The 15165-nt window shown below is 36.2% G+C and overlaps 1 protein-coding gene across 1 annotated transcript in view; it reads left to right on the top strand.

Annotated features, from left to right (window-relative positions):
• The window catches only part of LOC149078485 (rho-related GTP-binding protein RhoE-like), a 112956-nt gene that overhangs the window by 74349 nt on the left and 23442 nt on the right, over window positions 1-15165 (top strand). Inside the window, exon 2 of the mRNA XM_089240599.1 lies at window positions 10173-10381. Coding sequence (XP_089096725.1) covers window positions 10286-10381 — 96 coding nt within the window. The 5' untranslated portion in view covers window positions 10173-10285. The remainder of the gene's footprint in view (window positions 1-10172; window positions 10382-15165) is intronic.

Raw genomic sequence — 15165 nt, 5'->3', positions numbered from 1 at the left:
GGGATATTTCAAGCCCTGACCCATGGTTGCCTATAAAGGACAGCAGACATATCTTTCTCCATTCTTTGTACAAAAAACTGGTTTATTGCTGCAAGTGACGTCTAATCGATGAAACAAGAGTGGGATAGGGAACGGCGATTGCCTAACAGCGATATTACTGACTTCATACCTTTGATCAAAGTTCGCGGATGACTCAACCTGTTATTTCAAGGAGGTCTCCAACGTTTTTGTTCACGCGGAACCCTCGAACGGTTGGGAGATTTTCATGGAACTCAAACAACGCAGATATTACTCGATTTAGATATGTTTATTCAATACCAATGAAAATTTTCACTGCTTTTAATATCGTGGAAACCCTCACGTTGTTGGGAAGCTACACAAACGACTTCAGAAAAGACAATTAATTCAAGACGCTTTACTCAACATATGGGACGGTAGAAATTCGTGGAAAATATGTGAAAACGCCATCTAATACGGAACGTATGGCAACCCTAATTCGTATATTGATATGCTTGTCCACCCCTCTATTCCCCTTGAGGAACTCCAGCACTTACTTATCGCTTGTTAATTTCATCTCTGATCCCGCCTACACCATGTTATTAGGGGCACACATATTTGACTTTCTGATGATTGCAAAATCTTTAATTTCGATCATAACTCGATGTTTTCCAATTAATTCTGAAAAATGGATCGTCGTTAACTCACGTGTTGATTCTAATAATTAGGGAAGTGATTTTCTTTATCCGATGTAGGTTGAAAAAAATAGATTAATGCTTCGTAATTGATCTCTAGGTGAAATACTTATATGCTGTAATTAATGACTATTAAAATGATACATTTGCGCCGTTCGTTTTTCTCTTATTTCTTCAAGTAGTGGCTTATGTCTTGAGAAAAGTGATTTTAGAGCTCAGTGCTCTAAATGAATTTACTGTGGAAAGAAAAATGCGGAAAGCCTAAGAAGTATTGACGACATTATTTTATTTTCAAACAATATTTTGGTATCTCACGTATTCGGAATGGGTGATTATCATTTTTCGTTATTTTGCGATGGTTCAAGGAATTAAATGAAGTTAACATTAAGTTTTCGTTGTCGAAGTCACGCGCCCTCGGACAAAAATCGGTGTTATTTAAAAAAAAAAATACACAGAAATTTTTGGGTTGCCAAATTCCTATAAGGAAAAATTTTTCAGGTCCGGAATTTTTCCACTATAAATAAGTATAGCGCTTATAAGAACACTATCCTACACTGCTCAGAAAACCGGTATGTTATACATTTATAATTACCCGACGCCACCCAGCCGGGGGAAATGTCCGGGGCAATGGCTAATATAGACAATTGACGATAGAGCCTGGGCGGTGCACGGTATGAAATGAAATGCTCAGAAAACCGGCCTTCTTGATTGAAAGCGGGCTTCTCAATAGTTCGAATATATCTATATACAGGATGCATAGGTAACAGGGCGTATGGCACGTTACCGGTGAATCTTTGATCTTAGAGGTATACTTCAAATTAGAAAAAAATATTTAAATAACTTGTAGTGCTCACAAATATGTCATTCATGTTGCAAGGAGTTGTGTAGTTATTAAAATTAATCAACCGCCGGACCCTGGTGTCGGTCTAACCGGGCCGTGAGTGATTCATTGTTTCATTATTTATTTCCCATTAGTCGTGTTGACTACTTGTCGTCAGACCAAAATTGCATAATGAGAAAGATTGCTATGCGAATCTTTCATAACTCTGTGCTGTTCAATTATTCTAGTGTTTTCATTTGATCACTGTGATGTGAAAATCCCCAGATCCCAGTAGATGCCATGATTTCTCGAACCCACATCCCGAAAAAACAAAATCATTCTCGCCATGAAGTAATTTTCCATTCGTGATAATCAAGTAGAAAATGGGCCAGAAAATATCGTTGGTGCTGCTCATGAAAGTTCACTTGGTATCAGGTACTTATTTAATGATGATGGAGTGGAAAGATTAATAGCTTCTGTTGGGAAAAAAATAGTCCAATGACCACCAGTTTGTTCCACGGAACGAGGAAGATAGTGGGAGATGGGTAAAAGTCAAAACAGGTGCTCAAAGTCACGAAACAGGTGAGTCAACACTAAAAAGTGAATCGAGGCCTCTCGTGTATGTTCTGGGTAGCATACCGTGAGGTGATGAATAACGGTGTCCGTTGTTTGTTATTAAAAAAAGATCCATTTCCCTTGGGCCATAACTCCAGAGGTTATTGGCTATGCGCGGCCCCAAAAATCAAGGTCAATCCTTTCTATCTACTCTGGCAAATACGCGCCAACAACGGCCTCATGAGGCCAGAGTCTAATTAATTTTCCACGGATTTAATTTATATCTAAATATAAACTAATATATATATATAAGAGTTTTCTAGTTCCTTATTTGCTGATCCAATTTGTCTGGAACGGAAGTGCTTTCGTTGCAAAAAATAGTAATTCATTTGGAAAATAATAACATTGCATTTTTTTGTTGAGGGATTTCGAATCACTGGTCGACGAAAACAGGATCAAGAAAATATTAGAAATTAATTACTATGGGACCTTCGAGGTATTATTTGCTTGATCGATATGTCGGTTTATATCGTTTGAACCCGATGGAGATGAAGGGAAGGAAAACGGTGTTGCATATTTCGTGGTTCGGTTTTTAATTATGGTTCGGATGGCTTGAATTCCTTGGAGAGATCTGGCGAGGTGGTTTGGTTCTTCCATTCCATCGAGTTTAATTAAGCCAATTAGAATGGCTTCGGCAGAACTTGGTCGGATAATTGCGGATTTAATATGAAATTACGATTTATTATGCAAAAAATATATAACTTTGTGGTTTGAGAAAAAAAGTGATTATCTACTAGAATACTTTTTGTATTTTCTGATTTATTTTATAGATATGTATGTTGAAGTGTTAGTGGGAAGTATGTTGACCCATACTAGAGTAAACTTTTTCTAGTTTACTCTAGTATGGGTCTTGAGCTGTTCCCCGCCTTAACTCAATAAAATCCCTAAAGCCTCAGTGATATATTTTTTTAGTTCGTATCAGTACAGAAGCTTTAAGACGTATAAGGGCCGTCAACGCATGGCCCGCTCTTCACATATATCTCTCGAAGCTTTTTGCAGTGACCCATCGAGGAAAAGGCTTACGTAGTTACATAATTCATAGAAATAAATACTTGAAAAGAAATCTCAATGAAAAATATGTATTCCAGAACTGGTGAAAGACGTAATTTCGAATATTTCCTTCGAAATTAGAAGGGAGTGTAAAAAAGTTTGAAAGGCCCAACGCAAAGGGTCCGTGACCTTCATTTTATTGGCAAAAGGAGTTTGTGGAACACAAAAGATTAGTCTCTGTTATTTTTTTTTATTATTTGGATCCTTCAGAAACAACTCCCCGTGTTCCACAGAGTATGCCACGAGGCTTACAAACGTAAGTAACATCAACAAACATATACTGTTCAAGAAACTCAAAAATTGCAGTACAGCGTAATACAAAAGAAAGGAAAAATCAGATCAGTATGTACAATAACAATATACGAATGCAATTCGAAGCGCAATATTGCACCAGTGAATGCCATATGGTATCAATGCAATGAAAAAAAAAAAAAAATTCAATACACATACATGAATAGAAAAATATAAGACCACACATAAGTATATATATATACACACACATATACATACATACACATATATATAAAGATAGCGAGAAAAGATAAAATTAAAAGAAAAGAAAAAGGAATTAGTACTTGAATGAAAAGTTTGATTAATTATTCAAGAATCAAAAACAGCACTTGCAAGGAAAATGAGAATGTACACAAGTACACATTGTATATACAAAAAATAAAATAGAAACCAATTATTTTTTCGCAAAGATATTTTGTACATATATTTTTAGAATGCGCAAGACTTCCTTTGATCTGACCAAATCGGACAATGCAGGCGGCCAAGAAATAGGCAGTTCCTTAAGTTCTTTTCTGAAATGAACCCTCTCCTTCGTTAGATTTTTGCATGACAGAAGAAGATGCATAGGATCTTCTTCATTGGTTCCACATATACACAGCGAACTACTGACAATTTTCATTCTCGCGAGATAACTTTGAAAATTCCCATGCCCAGTAATAAATTGGGTCAGGTGGAAATTTGTGGAGAAATGGTAACACTTCATTTTCGCCGGAATCGAAGGGAAGAATTTCTTTACCGACCTGGCATTTTTGGAACTGACATATTCTGTGTTCCACTGATGGATTGATTTGTGTCGATACACATATTTATAGTGAGATTTTGGGACTTTCACATTTTCTATAACATTAAGAAGTGTAGCAGACCGTGCGAGAAGTCTCTGTTATTTAGCACTGGTTTAGTTTTAGACCATAACTTGAATATGAGAATCATCTGTGAAGAGTATATTTGAGATTTCACTTCTTTCCATGTTGACAATATTTAGATGGCAACTATTTGGTCGAAACTTTTCAGAAATTTTGAAAATCTGATATATTATCAAAATTTCCCGAGCCTTAAACTCAGTAAAACCGTGAAATTCCGACACAGTGCCTTAAGAAAAAATTAAGAAAAAAATTAAATTTAATTTCTCAAAAATATTTTGTAACATTGAACGATGTGTTAAACACACATTCTTTTCTTCTTCTTCTTCTTCTTTTCATTTTAAACATGAGTTCATTTAGTGCCGATCAGTTGGTACATCCAGGTAGGGGGGAAAAAACACGTGTTATTTCATGTTAATGAACCCTGGCGACAAAAAATAAATAATTTTCTTTCACGCATTTTCTATAACATTTTTTTTTAAAAATGAAAAAATGTTTTTGTTCATATTTTTTTTTAAAGGCTTTTTAAAAATAAGAAACGTCTTTGATGAAAAAGAATGTGTTTCTCTCTTACGGAAAAGGAACACGTAGGCGTTTACAATGTACGTAATCCCTTTCCATGAATCTCGACTTTTCCTCGAAATAAGTAGAGGAAAAAAGGGTATTTGTTTCCTTTTAATTACTTTCATAAAAGAACCGGAATTTTTTCCCTGGGAAAAAATTAAATCCTCTCATAAAAAATGAATTTTTATTATTATTATTATCATTACGGTGAATAACGCTGTGTATAAAGTATGAAATTGCTTCCAGTAGTGCCAGGGCAGTGATAGATTAGTTGGAGAAATCACACATATGTGGAAATACCTTGGGAAATATTCTTTTTTTTTCTCCAGCTTTCTAATCGTGAACAGCCATTTACTCACACGATCTGTTATAAATAGGATTTAGTCGTTTTAATTCCTTCCGTGATTTTTATAAATGGGTGTAAAGAAAAATATTTTCCGGGTGTTTATCTAGGATAAAAATAATAATTAATTAATAAGGGAATGCTGGAATAAGTGCGAAAAATATTGAGAGTTAAGGTTTGCAAGATTAAAACTGTTAATAATTGCTTATTGATTGTCGCTCTCTGAGGGTTTTTGTTATACTACTTGATAAGTGCAATTCCATTTCGAGCTATATGAAGGGCAGGACAAATTTCAGAAAAATCTAGGCGCCAAATTTTTTTTTTTTATTTGAAGGAAATCGTCGTCCAAAAAGTGATGCTTCCTTTGAATTTTTAAGGGCATTGTGATCCTCTTTCATGTTGGCAGATATGCTGCTATAAATTCCAAACATTTTGTGCTAGGTTAATATTTTCACACAGAACTGATGAAAATTCATGTTTAATGGGAAAAAATAATTTCTGGAAACTGATGGAAATTTACATTTGTTGGAAATAATATGAGAATTAGTGAAAATTCATTATGAATGGGAAAATAATTTCAGAATTAATAAAAGTTGATATTAGAAGGAAAAATATTTCAAGAATTAATGAGATTCATTTTCAAAGAAAAATAATTTAAGAATTAATAAAAATTCATATTTAATGAAAAAATTATCTCACAAATTCTTCAATAGAAAATTTTGAGTATTCAACCTTCAAAAGTCCTTTTAAGTTCCCAAAAATCGGTTAGAAAAGCATTTAAAAGGATTTTTTGTCAATTTCTGATTATGTTGGGAGATGAGGGGGTTAGAAGAGACCCATATCCAACTCCCCGAACCCCGCAACCTCCACGTGACTTTTAAAGAGAAGGCAAGATTTTATGAGATTCTTTGGTGAGCATGGTTAAAAAAATTTTGGGGAACACTGCACTTGAGTATAGGCAATTCCAAACAACATTTGAAAAATATCGTTGTAGGGGTATTTATCGTTGCAGTGAGGTTATATATTATATACTGTATTATAAATTTTTAACAAGACTTCGATTGTGTTAATGATATATTTCCTTTTTTCCCCTGTTCTTGTCAAGCAGTATTGCATGAAGAATGAATCACTATGGGATAGATTGATATTCCTCTACCTTAACGAACGTGGTTCACTCGTGACGTCGCTTTCAATAACCGGCAAGGGACCGGAGCTGTTAATGATATGAGAAAAGTGTTTAGTCATTCGAATATTGTATCCACCACTTCAAGGTGTCTATTGACTTACTAACAAGGGGAGATAAGGGACAGGAAGCTCTGGAGAGGGGACAACAAACCGATTTGTTTGTTGCGATAAAACGGGACATTTTTAGCGAGTTGCCAAATTCAGAAAAAGTAAAAAAAAAAAGGAACCCACGATAATCAAAAAGATCAACGGTGTTTATTTTATCTGTAAACAACATGCTTGTGTGGTCAGTTATCTCCGGATAGTGAAGGAAGAAGAATCTTGAACTCTGACCTTCCTCGTTGAAATCAACAGCAGCGATTTCGAAGTATATTTTTATTTTATTGATACGGATCTTGAGGGAACCACTTAAAATGCCGTTGATCAAGAAGGAAGGAGTCGTTCCTTTTCTTCACTTTCACAGTATTTTCAATTGAATGTATTTTCTTCTACTGAATGATGATCATTAATTTTCAGTACTGGTTGGAATAGCAAAGATTTTAAAATGAGTTTAATTCGATCCTCTTAATAATGCAGTAGACTCTCGGCTATCCCGCTCCCGACTAACTGACCTCCATACTCTCCGTCCTAATTTAAAAAAAATAATTATAATTCTTCATATTAAAATGGTGAATAATTTACTTTCCCAAGACCTCGCAAGTACTCGTTTAACAATGAAATACTTTAAAACAAATTTTGTAAGAATTAAGATTACGTTTTATGCTTATACTAGCTATAATACCCGACAGACCAGACACGACCCAGGCTCTGTCCCTCCCGGGATATAAGCCTTAGCTATAATACCCGGCACTGCCCGGGTTTTCTTGAGGCTTCTTGGATCACGTGATATCTCCCTCTCTCTTTCTTTGAGGGACATACAAACCGTGTCCAAGTTAACCAATATGGCGACTTCCTGCGGGACTTATGAAAGAAACAAATCTAGATTTAAAGAAACCTAGAAATGAATAGTTTCCTTTTTTAAGGGGCGCTAAGTATTTCGATTTCTCCCCCCACCCCTTGAACTTCAAGTTACCCATCTGCCTGTTTGTGCCTCCAAAAATGCTTAATTAAAGCTGTGGAATTTCTTCGATATACTTTACGGCCCATAATTAATTTTAAAACGACCTAAACTATGTGAATTTATGAAGTTGAATATTAAAAAACAATATGGAGAGATTAATTTTCATGCTTGCGGAGATTTTAAGGAGACTTTGAGGAGTTTTCAATTTTTAAAATTAAAAAAAAAACAAAAAAACTGGAGATTTTGGGGTTCCGAAAATCCTCATTTGTGTGAAGAGAAACCACTGCATTCGCCTGAAGTTACTACATGGGCAGCGGTATGCGCCATGTGTGCTGACAAATTGTTCCAAAATTGTAACGTAACGTTCAGTAGTAATCGTTTCTCGCACGAAGAAGGGGCCGATAATGCCTCTGGCGCATACCGCAGCCCATGCAGTAACTTTAGGCGAATGCAGTGGTTTCTCTTCACACAAATAAGGATTTTCGAAACCCCAAAATCTCCAGTTTTTTTTTTTTAAATTTAAAAAAATTAAAAAAAAAACTAAATTTTCGAAATTTCTGTACAACATTCTTACAGTTTTGCTAATAAACGTACCGTTTACCGCATAATTCTATTGATTTTTGTTGTAGAGATATTTAATTTTGAAATAAGGGCTTATTCGATGATCACCCTGTACATACGTACATACTTTCACATTTATATATAAGATTCTGCTTATTTTAACCCTTTTCTCGGAGCAGTAAAATTCACTGCACCCGTTGTAAAATACTATACCTTTTTTTACATGAAGTAGGCTTTGTTCGATTTTCAGCAGGTGCAAACTAAAAGGTATAGTGAAAATTTCCCATTGAGAAATCGAAGTTTGTCGATGCTAAAATAAGAGGCTTTTAAGAAGGCGAGATATATCGTCAATGCTACTGAGAGGGTTAAAAGAGTATGCATTCGTACTTTACAGTGTACAAGAGCTTATGTTTTCTGCAATTAAGTTGGACAATATGAAATTTATCGTAAAATTTGTGAAATTTTTTCATTTTCGGATTTTTTTTTGTGCCCGAAGTATGACATAAATGACGAAATGTTTGTGTTGTCATGAGACTTTGCTTTTGTGATACCAAATGTAATGTTTAACCAATTTTTTTACCAGTCATAGGGACGTGAAGCCTGAAATTTATCACGTTTTGTACTAGATGAAGTCAGCTTAATGGTGATGAGAGTCCTTGAGAAAACAAATTGTTTATATCACTTGGAAGTGACAAGTAATGTCCCTTGGCCTGAAGGTAGATTTTATTCTTGTCCTTTGACAAGGATTTGGCTCCTATCAAGATCGCTTCCTACGGCGATTGCCCTCCCCCCCCCTCTAGTTTTGGCCCTGTGTGTAACGCCTATAAATCTGTACTTGATGAGTCCCAGTCACCAAGGCGCTATGAAGACTAAGAAATTGGCATAGGTGCCTAAAATATTGCGATTACTAAATTAGAACTTGAACTGTGTGTGATTTCGAAATTGGAGTCTGAAGCCCCATTAGTGGTTAAGGACTCCTCGAACGGGTGGACGGGGGGGGGGGGGGGTGAGTGGAATGTCTACCTCCTCTCTTTCGCCCATACTAATAATGCAATTTTTTTACTGAACTTGGGAGGAGGTATCGCTCCCTTTGCCCTCCCTATCATCTGCTTATGCTGAGACCAGCAGTAAAATTTTTGGAAATATTTGCCAATACGAGAAATGTTCACCAAGTCTCGCGGGGGGGGGGGGGGGGGGGGAACGAAAGGGAAAGCCTTTTTCACCGTTTTTCTCGAAAAAGATATGCTTGACGTCTAAGAAATTTAGATGATGATGCCTAAATAATTTTTCGATTTGTCAAACCCCGCTATAACGGATTCTGGCAACCTCCAGCTTTCTAATTCTTACATTGTTTATCGCCCCACCTTTCGAAAAGCCACCACTCTTACATAAATATAAATCTAACTGATTGCGCATATAATCCCAACAAATTAAGCAACATTTTACAAGTTCGTTAAAATTAAAATTCAATCAAATTTCTCTTTTGGTTAATTCGAAATTCAAGGGACTGCAAAAAAAAAAAAAAAAAATCAAATTATCTGATACATAAATACAGAATCCGTAGACTGACCACAAAACGCTATTGCAACATTCACGTAATTTATGCGAGTTACTACATTATTTCACTGATCCGGAATTACCATCAATGTGAAAGTTGTTGATTATGCTTAGCGCCTGCTTTATGAGAATGTTTCGTGGTGTTCTATTACGTAACATGTTTGCAATCTTCACTAATTGTTCGAGAGGTATTACACAAACACAGATGTACTTTCATTTGCTCTTATTAGAATTTGTTCTCCCCGACATTTTGCATGTACTTAACCACGATGAAATGTTTGTAATTTTCGAATTGCGCTCGACTATTATGTTGAACAACGGAATTCATATCATACGGTAATATCTATTCCAATACACTTTGGTTGCACAATTTTGAAATGGGCCATACGGTTATCAATAAGCATTAAATTTTTCTTAATGGCATTATGAAATATCTTCATACGGAGCTGAAAGCTATTAAGATTGATGATTGCATCGCGAAATTTATTTGCTGTTGTTAATATTATTGTAAAAGTGATCGTGACTAGGTGTGTCTGTAATATTTTAAATTGATCTTTTTTGTTTTCTTTCATAGGAACTCGCTCGATATTCATTCTGCTCCTCGACAGCAGAATAAGCTGCTGATTTTATTGCAAACAAAGAAATAACTAGTCAATCATAGAACGAGGATATTTCAGTCAAATAAAAATGGAAGACACCACTTGCAAGATTGTTCTCGTGGGCGACAGCAGATGCGGCAAAACTGCTCTCATCGACAGATTCATCAAAGATGATTTCAACCCTGTAAGTATTACTCAAACAAAACTATCCTAAAATTTATATTCATTACATTCGAAATGAATGTCGGAAATTTAAGGTATCCCATGAATTTGTAAACAGTTTAAAAATTCATAGAAAAAGTGAAGGATTTGTATATTTGTGTGAAAATGTGGTTTGTTCTCACGAAGGGAGGGGGGGGGGATTTTGTTTGGTGCATAAAAAAAAAGAAAAATTCGAAAAAAATAAAACGTAAAAGTCACTGAAAATATGCAAATCAGTCTTATAAAATGCAGGATATACGATTGAGAGCTCATTTCTGAATTTTCCTGTCACTGGCGCTTACATGAGGTTTGCATTGTTATTTTGACATTGGTGGATAAAGCACTCTATCTGAAGTTGTTTTACCTCGCCAAGTATAGTCGACTGTGAAGCTTCACGAGCATTTCAGGCACGAAAGATATTAAATAAAAAAAGTCGTGCATTGCCCTCTATCAGCGTTGTATATATATATACAACTGTATTTGTATGCTATGCAAAAACGTTGCCCGAGTGGCGTGGTGGTAAGATGCTCGTCTACCACCGTGAAGGTTGCTGTTACGGTCCGAGGTTCAAACCCGGGGAGGAATATGAATAAGATATTTCACTAATGAGCTTGAGCCGACCACCGGTAGATGAAGCCTTCATTTCCAACCCAACTTATTATTAGCAGTAAGTTGCGATATGGTCAGAGTTCCTGCTTAGTGAGGTAGTAGCCAGATCTTTTAGAAGTCAAGCATTTTCTCCAAAGGGGAAAAAGGGTCCAATTTTTCTACCCCACTTTTCAAGGTTTCGGTGGTCTTTTTCTCGCTAGTTGACTCACTGAAATGTATTAAGAAAATTTCGTGTCGCAGAAGAAAAAAAAAACGAAACTAAGTCTAATTTAATCACACATAAAAAAGTTTAGTCGCCAATTCTATTATTTTAGTCGCCATGGCGGCCTGTCGCCTCAGATTTTTTAAGTGCACATGAATGTTTTGATGGAAATAAATTAAGTTCGTTCAATTTTAAAAGTCTCGTAAAATAAGTAATTAATTTTTGTAGCATTTTTTCATTCTCTTATAAAATTTTCATGCTTGTTCAAGCTTTAGTTTAGTGACCATATGATCATATTTTTCTCTTTTTGCGTTTTGACTGCCCTAATTTCAGAAAAGTGTCTTATTTTTTCGACGAAGCATTCTTCACACAAGTAGTTCATATTATTAAAAATTCCCGATGTAGACAATTTTCATAATTTTATGACCTTAAATGCAAATATACAGTAAATCCTGTCAACTTGGACACCTCCCTATATTGAATGATTTTAAATTTAACCAGCCAAAATCCGACAATATAGAATGTCCACAATACTGTAGCTTTACATCTTGGACACCGCTCTAACTTGGACAGATTTTGATAGAAGTTTAGGTGTCCAACATAAATAGGTTCTGCTGTACAATTTTTTTATTATACTATTTGCTATACGCTTTCATATTTTCATTCGTCGTGGATTCGCTTCGCAATTGCGCAGGTTCCAACTTTTACGTAGGTTAGCATTTTATCCCATAACAGTTTCATTGAACTTGTCTCTATGATTGTTGGCACATTTCGGCAGTTCTAGGAAACTGGAGATTATTGTGGCGGCAATATTGGTGATATTCCGTACATTTCCACCTTGGCTATCACGATTCTGCGCATCTGTCTCATCCCCCCCCCCTACCCCGCATAAATGTTGTCTAAAGAAGTCCAGTAAAATCTGCCTCAGTTGGACATCTACGGTTTTATTAAAATCCGTCCAATCTAGAGACGTGTCCAAGATATAGCGGAACAGAATTGTGGGCATTTTGGGTTGTAGGGTTGTAGCTGGTTTTATGCAAAACCGTCCAATGTGTGTAGAGGTGTCCAAGTTGATAGGTTTTACTGTACTTGTCAACGGTCATAACTTAAAAAGAAACCATAAAACTTCAGTCATGACTTAATGCAGGTATCTTCAACTCTACTCGCGAAAGCACCTAGAATATCAATGATTGGCACCCAAATCGTCTGGTGCCAACACCATCTATTGCAGAAGGCCTCCGCGCAAAGCTCGTGACTTCACTGAAATAGTTAGGCAGGTCATCTCACCTATAGCCCTTATAGCCACCTTGTCCAGTCGCTTTATCAGCCATTGGATCTACTACAAAAAGGGGTAAACATGGCGCATGTGTCGGCCTGCTATATCCAATGGCTATAATTGAGATGACCTTCAGTAACGTAACGAGCTTCTCGCGGATGCCTTCTGCTATAGCTGGTGTTGCTAGTGCACAGGGGATTTGAGTTTGGGCGTATGCCAGAACAACCACGTGATTGCTTTTTTTCTAAAGATGAGCATAGACTGTTGTTTTTACTATTTATTTTATTTTATTTATTTATTTATTTATTTATTATATACAAACCTGTGCAAGGCCAGTAGGCTCTAACTCCACAGGTGCACTATTCAAACAATCAATAAAATTGGAAAGATACGGCAGGGAACATCAGTACACATTCATACACACGAATATATACAAAGAGAAAAATGCATAAAAGATGACGCCAATAAAAAAAAAAAAAAAAAAAAATCCCCGAACACAAAACAACAATAAAATAAACATGTTTACACAATAAAATTCAATATATAAATCAGAATAAAATACATGTATATATATATATAAATTTAAAAAACACAAAAAAATAAATAAATAAACAAATACAAAATCATCACATGTAATTCCAAATTGAAATAATCGATAGAACTGATGGAAAAAAAAAGTTATATAAATAAAACAAGCATATATGCACCAATAAAACCCGACATGAACTAAAATGCATAGCACATTAAAAATGTTGAAAGATCAGAAGCGTTGAGAGAGTGACAGAATCTGTGATATGTAGATGAACACACGAGATCTGGTGGTAATTTGTTCCATACTCTTCCAACTCGGCATCGGAAGTTATAAAATTTAGCATTGTTCCTGGCAGTTGGAATTTTTATTTGTAATGAATGTCTTCTCAGTGATGGTCTGGGATTGATTTCAAAAAATGGAGTTGACTGACCCGTATATACTAAGTTGTGTACAAGTTTGAAGCACAGCTTTAAGTCGGCTTCAAGGCGACGCCATTCTAAAGAGTGGACGCCGAGACATCTCAGCCTTTCCTCGTATGGGTGATGACGCAGACTGCAAAACTGTTTGGTAAATGACTTCTGGACCTTTTCGATGAATTTTATATCTTTCACTTTGTACGGAGACCATATTTGCGAACAATACTCCAGGATTGGGCGTATAAAAATGGTAAATGCGTGCATGAGTGTAGCGGTATCACATTTTCCATACGCTTTCCGTAGGACATAAGAAGCGCGTCTCGCTTTACACACTATATTCGAATAATGTAAGTCGAAATTTCTGGTATTGCAAATGGTGATCCCCAAGTCAGTGTAGGAAGTGAACCTCTGGAGCTCTTCGCCACCCATCGAGTAGCTTGGACTCATTCTGTATCCCCCTATGTGCATGACACCACTTTTGTTAACGGAAATTGGAAGACGATTGACCACAGTCCAGTTGTGGAGACGTTGGCAGGCAGAATTAAGCTCTGTGTGTTCAGACGTGGGAAAAAACAGTTTAACATCATCAGCAAATTGTACTAGTGGAATTGGATGAGTGTAAAAAGCAATGTCATACGTGAATAGTACAAACAACAGTGGACCCAACACAGAGCCCTGAACTACACCGCTAGATACGCATTTTTTCCCAGAGAGGCAATCTTCAACACGAACCTGAAAAGTTCTAGAGCCCAGATATGACTGCAGTATTCGGCACATCTTTTCTGGCACACCCAAGTTCAATAGCTTTGTGATTAGAAGAGAGCGGTCTATTTTATCGAATGCTTTGTGAAAATCAATAAACAATATATCAATTTCGTTTTTTTCTTCAACGGCATTTGTCCAATAGTCGTAGCAAATTAGTTGTTGGATTAATAGTGATCGACCAGGAACAAAACCAAATTGATTAGATGGTATAAACCCTGAATTGATAGCAAATGTAAGAAGTTTTTGGACCAGACATCTTTCGAATATTTTAGAAGAAATATCAGTCAATGATACCGGGCGATAGTTTTGAGGATCAGAACATTTGCCTTTATTTTTGAAAATAAGGCGAACTATGGCATTCCTCCAGGAATTGGGTATCATACCAAAGTCATAAAAATACTGGAACATTGCACTCAGGAAATAAGATGCCTCGTCTCGTAAGGCCCTGTAGAAGCTACCGGGGATACCATCAGGCCCAGTAGAAGAGCGAGAAGGCAGTGCATCTATTAAAGAAGCGATACCTCTAGCATCAAACATATCGATGAATTGGGAATGGTCTTGCATAAGGCCGCCATCAAAATGAACTTCTGTCGCGAACGGTAACAAGTAACTATCTGAAAAAAAAATTGAGAACTCTCTAATACACAGGATTGTATCCGATACGGATCACAACCAACATAAGGATTACCGTTTTCTCTCTTATTCTTGATTCATAAATACCGCACGTATGAATTATGTATCTGGCAAAATAATATCATGGAGCCATTCTTTAGAAAACGAATTCTCATGGCGACTTTTTTTTTTCAAGCTGATGCGAATGGTTCCTCTGATAGAATACATTCAAACTCGGTTATAACGACCTCGGTTGCAACGGCCCCTCGGCAAAAGTCAATATTTGGCAGTCTGTGCTGACTCCCATAGAGAAAAACGTATGACAATCCTTGCTTGTGTAACGTCGGTGAAATCA

Source organism: Pholcus phalangioides, unplaced genomic scaffold, assembly GCF_987345545.1.
Source record: "Pholcus phalangioides strain wild (caught in Gottingen) unplaced genomic scaffold, Ppha-v1.0 ptg000013l_1, whole genome shotgun sequence".
Classification (NCBI taxonomy): Eukaryota; Metazoa; Arthropoda; class Arachnida; order Araneae; family Pholcidae; genus Pholcus; species Pholcus phalangioides.
The sequence above is the reverse complement of the archived record's forward strand: the minus strand, read 5'-3'. Positions and strand labels throughout refer to the sequence as shown.